The sequence below is a fragment of the Drepanopeziza brunnea genome (genome assembly GCF_022702325.1).
Source record: "Drepanopeziza brunnea f. sp. 'multigermtubi' strain 214-2 chromosome Unknown ctg6, whole genome shotgun sequence".
Classification (NCBI taxonomy): domain Eukaryota; kingdom Fungi; phylum Ascomycota; class Leotiomycetes; order Helotiales; family Drepanopezizaceae; genus Drepanopeziza; species Drepanopeziza brunnea.
In genome coordinates, this window is record NW_027094069.1 from 2,351,478 (window position 1) to 2,357,714 (window position 6,237).

Below are 6,237 nucleotides of genomic sequence, written 5' to 3' on the forward strand. Positions count from 1 at the left end.
CGTAGTACTAGTACCTATCCTAATCCATCGGCAGCAGGGCTTAAAGGATGGGGAGACGGTAATTGGGCTGGCCGCACGAGCAAAGTAATTTTCCCCCTTTTTTGGGGGGGGGGGGGGACGCTGGAGATGAGCACCGCAGGTAAAGCTTCCCCCGTCCTTGGGATGATGGTACCGTAGATAGATAAATTGATCGTCCTTCGTGCCAATGTGCCAATGGGGATCGTTGGGCTTGGCGGTTCCTTGTTGCCGAGAGTGTGTCCGTAGTTTGTATGTAGGTACAACTAGGTATGTATACGGAACTTCCCTGCCTTCTTGACTCTTCTTTGGGATTTTTCTGCATAATATAATTCAATCTGCTTTGACCGAAGAGGAAAAGGAAAAGAAGAGAAGAGGAAAGGAAAGGAAAGGAAAGGAAAGGAAAAGAAAGGAAAGGAAAAGTAAAGAAGAGAAAAGGAAAGAAAAGAAAAGAAAAGAAAAGAAGAAGAAAAAAGAACTCCCCTCCTCCCCCCCCCACGGAAACCCCCCCAAACCTCTTCTCCTTCGACTCACGCACCTACTGGCAACGTCGTCCAGCAGCACGGCCACCAGTCCATCATCGCCACGGAGTCGGAGATGCAGGATCTGGGAGAGCCTCCTCTACAACTGCCGGCCATCCCCACGTTTGAAACCCTCGACCGAGAGGGGCTGATGCTGCACGACGATGCGACCGCCATCAACAGTGTGGTCGGCCTGGGGAGTAGAGACGGCTCATGCACCTCGTCAACGTCAACGTCAACGTCCGCGTCAACGTCGTCGTCGAAGTCGTCGTGGGACGGCAAGCCGGACACGGCCCACGCCGTCGATGGAACCCTCGTGGCGTCCTTCTTAGGCGTCGATCCTCGGTAAGTTCTTGCTGGCGGCGGCGGCGGCGGCGGCGGCGGATTCCCATGGGACCTCCGTACGCCCGTGGCTCCTGAACTACTCGGCTGAATATGAGCGTGAGCGCAGACAGGGACTCTCTTCCTCAGAGGCGACGGCCCGCCTCGAACGGGGGGACGCCAACAAGATCGATGGGTCGGGCAAGGTCTCCATCGTGGAAGTCTTGCTCCGACAGGTTTCCAACAGCCTGACGATCGTAAGTGCACCCCCGCATCTCCAGATGCTGAACGTGCGCCGTGTTCTGACGGTGTGGGTGTGCGGTGGCTATCCAGGTCTTGCTCGTTGCCATGGCGCTCTCGTACGGCACGCTCGATTTCATCGAAGGCGGCGTCATCACGGCCGTCATCCTGATGAATGTGATCCTGGGGTGGGTAAAGCGCGACGAACGATCTCATCGTGACCAGGTTACCTGGGAGGGAGAGGGGGGGCTGCCTGGCTGACTGACTGACTGACTGGCAATTAGCTTCGTCCAGGACCTCCGTGCGGAACAGACGATGCAATCACTCCTCAGTCTCGCCGCGCCGTCTTCCCAGGTCGTCCGCAACGGCAAGATCGAAATCGTCAAGGCCGAGACCCTGGTCGTGGGCGACGTGGTGAAGCTCGCCACCGGCGTCACCGTCCCGGCCGACCTCCGCCTCCTCGAGAGCGCGAACCTGGAGGTCGATGAGGCCTTACTGACCGGGGAGTCACTGCCGGCCTCCAAGCGTGCCGACGGCATCCTCGACGGGAATGGAGGCACGTCGATTGGGGACCGGGTCAACATGGTCTACTCCGCGACCACCGTGACGCGCGGCCGGGGCTCTGGCATCGTGGTCGCGACCGGGATGAAGACCCAGGTCGGAAGTGTGGCGTACCTCCTTCGCGGCGACGATATCAAGCCAACCAGTGCCAGTCCCCGCGTGCGATTCTTCCAGAAGCTCGGCCGTACACTCAAGCGTATCTTGGGCTTGACCGGGACCCCGTTGCAAGTCAAGCTTTCCAAGTTCGCCATCCTGCTCTTCTGCCTGGCCGTCACGCTGGCCATCATCGTCTTCTCGGCAAACAAGTGGCAGGTCAACAACGAGGTCCTTCTCTACGGCATCGTGGTGGCGGTTGCCGTCATCCCCGTACGTGGTGGTGGGCAGAGGCCCAAGTCATTCTTTTGTTCATTCCGAATTTGAGAACCCTCTCCGGGGAAGGAAAGAAAGAAAAAAAATTATCGAGATTTTTTTTCTATAGGTTTTTTTGTTCTCCAATTTTTGAACATTAGACAGTTGATCACTTACTGACTTTCGTCGTGTTCGACTAGGAGTCGCTGATCGCAGTCATGACCATCACGATTGCTGTCGGCATCAAAGCCATGGCCCGGGGCAATGTTGTCATCCGACGGATGGCCGCCCTCGAGGCCATCGGAGGTGTCACCAACATCTGTTCCGACAAGACAGGTACCCTCACCCAGGGCAAGATGGTCGCCCACAAAGTCTATGTTCCCGGCGTGGGCATGCTCAGCGTCAAGGATACCACCAACATCCTCGATCCAGCCGATGGACAACTGGAACTGGACGGGGAGCCACTCGACAGGCTGGACTTCACCTCCCAGGCCAGATTTACAAGCCTGATCCCTGTCCTCGACGCAGTCGCTCTCTGTAACTTCGCCACGGTCTTCCAAACCAGCGCCGTGGATGCCAGCAACGCCCCGGTCCAGGAGAAGCCTCTCGACCCGGCGCCGGGGGGATGGACTGCCGTAGGCGACCCAACGGAGATCGCCCTGCAGGTCCTCGCGATGAGGTTTGGTCGTGGGAAGGAGATGCATGCGCGGAATGGCCCCCACCGCATGCCAGCAGCGATCGAGCACCAGTTCGACTCGAGCCTCAAAAGGATGTCCGTCGCCTTCAAGAACGAAAGCACGGGAAACCTCGAAGTCTTCGCCAAGGGGGCTTCGGAATCCATCCTGCCAATCATAGATATCACGCCGGACGAGGAGAATGCCATCGTCCCGGTGATGGAGCAGCTCGCCAGCGAGGGTCTCCGTGTCCTCCTGATCGCCAGCAAGACGGTTCCGGAGGAACACGAGGCCGCGCTGAGCGACCGAACTCTGATGGAGTCGCATCTCACCCTGCAAGGTCTCGTCGGCCTCTACGACCCTCCCCGGGTCGAGACGCTCGGCGCCGTGCAGAAGTGCCACGGCGCGGGCATCGTCGTCCACATGCTCACGGGAGACCACCTGAGCACCGCGACCGCCATTGCCCAGAAGGTGGGCATCCTCGACCCGTCCTCCCAGACGAGCCAGGCCGTGATGGGCGCGCAGGACTTCGACAAGCTGTCCGATGCCGAGATCGATGCGCTGCCATCTCTCCCGCTGGTCCTCGCCCGGTGCAGCCCCGCGACCAAGGTCCGGATGGTCGACGCACTGAGTCGCCGCCAGGCTTTCTGCGTCATGACGGGAGACGGGGTGAACGACGCGCCGGCGCTGAAACGTGCCCACGTCGGCATCGCCATGGGCATCAACGGGACGGACGTCGCCAAGGACGCTGCCGACATGGTGTTGACCGACGACAACTTCGCCTCGATCGTGAAGGCCGTGGAGGAAGGGCGGCGCCTCTTCGACAACATACAGAAGGTAAAGTAACCCCGATCCAATTCACACCTCACCTCGCATCATCACACCGTCATCGTCTACCCCCCCCCCGGGTTCACGGCCCGTGCCCAGTACAGGAATTTCTCGCTAACAGCGGCTGGCTTGGCTCCCTGTCCAGTTCCTCATGCACCTCCTCATCTCCAACATCTCGCAGGTCATCCTGCTGCTCATCGCCCTCGCCTTCCAAGACGCCGACGGGCACTCCGTCTTCCCCCTGTCGCCGCTCGCGATCCTCTGGGTCAACATGGTCACGTCCTCCTTCCTCGCGCTCGGTCTCGGGCTAGAAGAAGCGCAAGCCGACATCATGACCCGGCCGCCGCGCACGACCGGCGTCTTCAGCCGCGAGCTCATCACGGACAAGATGCTCTACGGCAGCTGGGCGGGGATCCTCTGCCTCGGCTCCTTCGCGGCGGTGGTCTTCGGGCCCGACTCCTCCGGGTCCGGCGCCCGCGCCCTCGGCCTCGACTGCAACGCGGGCTGGAACGGCAGCTGCTCGGGCGTGTTCCGGGGGCGGGCCACGGTCTTCGCCCTCCTGAGCTGCATCCTGCTCGTCACGGCCTGGGAGGTCAAGCACTTCGGGCGCAGCCTCTTCGCGCTCGACCCGCACCGCTTCGGCTGGGGCCCGGGCGCCCTCGGCCCGGCCCTCCGCGCCAACCGCTTCCTGCTCTGGGCCGTCGTCGGCGGCTTCGCCGTCACCTTCCCCGCCATCTACATCCCGCGCGTCAACGCGACCGTCTTCAAGCACGCCGCCATCGGCTGGGAGTGGGGCGTCGTGCTCGCCGCCCTGCTGCTCTACCTGGCCGCCGTCGAGGGCTGGAAGGCCGTCAAGCGCCGCTGCGGCATCTGGTCTGGCAAGGGCCAGTCCCTGAAGGAGCTGATGGCCGTCTAGCTTCTCATTTCTCATTGTCGCTCGACCTGGTTGGCGCTGCGGGGCGTAGCGAGCGTGGCGGGCGTAGCGAGATGGATACGGAGACTCCTCCTCCTCCTCCTTCTCCTCCTCCCCTCCCCCAACTTGCTTGTAAACAAACATATAAATATACACATACACATACACTTATATACACATATATATTCCCCCCCCCCCACCTACACATAAGCCTATCAACAGGGCATGAGCGCATCTCGTCTACTAGGTGTATAGAAGGAGTTTTTTTTTTTTTTTTTTTTTTTTTTTCTTGTTCAAATTGCGCATAGCTAGCTAGCTTTTGGGATGGATGGATGGATGGAGCCGGGCGAGAGGGGGAAAATCAAATCGAAATCTAATTAAAATCAAATCAAATTACGTGCTATCTCTGTTTTTTGTTTTTGGTTGATGATGGAGATGATGATGATAAAGATGATGGAGATGATGATGATGATGATGATGATGATGATGATGTAAAGGGAAGTAAAGGGAAGTAAAAGGAAGTTAAACGAAGTAAAACGAAGTCAAACCCGATTCGACCTGAGCCAAGCTAACCCACACGCTCTTGTCTGTGTGTGCGTGTTTTTTTTTTTTTGGGGGGGGGGGGGGGGGGGGTTGTGCGAGTGCGAGTGCGATGTTGAGGGACTGTGTTGATTGATGCGTTGATGCGTTTCGCTGCTGCTGCTGCCGGTGGGTGGGTAGGTGGGTGGGTGAGTAGGTGAACTAAACTAACCACTGGGTGAACTAACACCGGATAGGAGGGGTGAACTAAACTAAACTAAACTAACACACACTGGATGTGAACTGAACTAACACTGCATGGATAGACGGACGACTGGACGGATGTCGGATGGATACCTAGATGGGTTGGTTCTCTGCGGGCTGGAATGGAATGGAATGGAATAGAATAGGAATAAAAGAGAATAAAAAAGAATAAAAAAGAATAAAAGAGAATAAAAGAAAATAAAAGAGAATGAAATAGAATGAAATAGAATAAAATAGAATAAAATAGAATAAAATAGAATAAAATAGAATCGAATAAAAATTATAAACTCCGCACGCGTTTTCTTCCTGGCGCCTCTGCCTCTCTGCCTCTCTCTCTGTCTGTGCTTACTTACTTACTTACTATCATTGTATGTATGTGTATGTATATGTGTGTGTGTGTATGTATGTGTATGTGTATAGATGTGTATGTACTACGTATATGTAAAAGTATTGCATATCTCATCTCATCCCATCCGCCGCTCTTCGCTTGGCTTTCCTTCGCTTATTATTACCTATCATCGTCGACGTTGTAAGGGGAGGAGAAGGAAGGATGGAAGGAAGAGGCGAAGAGGGGAGGAGATGGATAAGGGAAGGGGAAGAGAAGGGGGAGGGGGGGAAGATGGGTGGAGGAAGGGAAGGGGATGCAAGGATGGAAATGGAGGAGGAGAAGGGGAGGAGAAAAGGAAAATAGGAGGGAAGGGGAGGAGGAAAGGAAAGAGATAGAGGGAAGGGGATAGAGGAAGGAGAGAGATAGAGGGAAGAGAGAAGAGAGAAGAAGACCAAGCGAGAGGAGGGGAAAAACATGCAGGAGTCAGGCTTGCAAAAAAACATGTACATGTACATGTACAGGGTTGGAATACCCCCCACTCCCCCCGAAAACAAAAAAAGAAAAAACAAAAAAAACTAGAAAAAAAATTAAAATTTAGGTTACCAAGCGAGTACCCCCTTAGATGTTGAAAAGGCCCGCTCCAAAAACGCCATTCTCAATAATTTCGGGACAAAAGGCTATGAAGTACGAGCTACTACCTACTAC

At 56.1% G+C, this 6,237-nt stretch overlaps 1 protein-coding gene across 1 annotated transcript; it reads left to right on the forward strand.

Annotated features, from left to right (window-relative positions):
- Nucleotides 1-612: 612 nt before the first annotated feature.
- L3040_004491 (uncharacterized protein) lies at nt 613-4,424 on the forward strand (the record flags this gene model as incomplete). The annotated part of the gene is made up of 6 exons (XM_007291550.1): nt 613-881; nt 988-1,114; nt 1,191-1,285; nt 1,382-2,024; nt 2,207-3,517; nt 3,654-4,424. 6 exons carry the CDS (start codon nt 613-615, stop codon nt 4,422-4,424), a joined length of 3,216 nt encoding a protein of 1,071 aa, XP_007291612.1.
- Between the last annotated feature and the right edge of the window lie 1,813 nt (nt 4,425-6,237).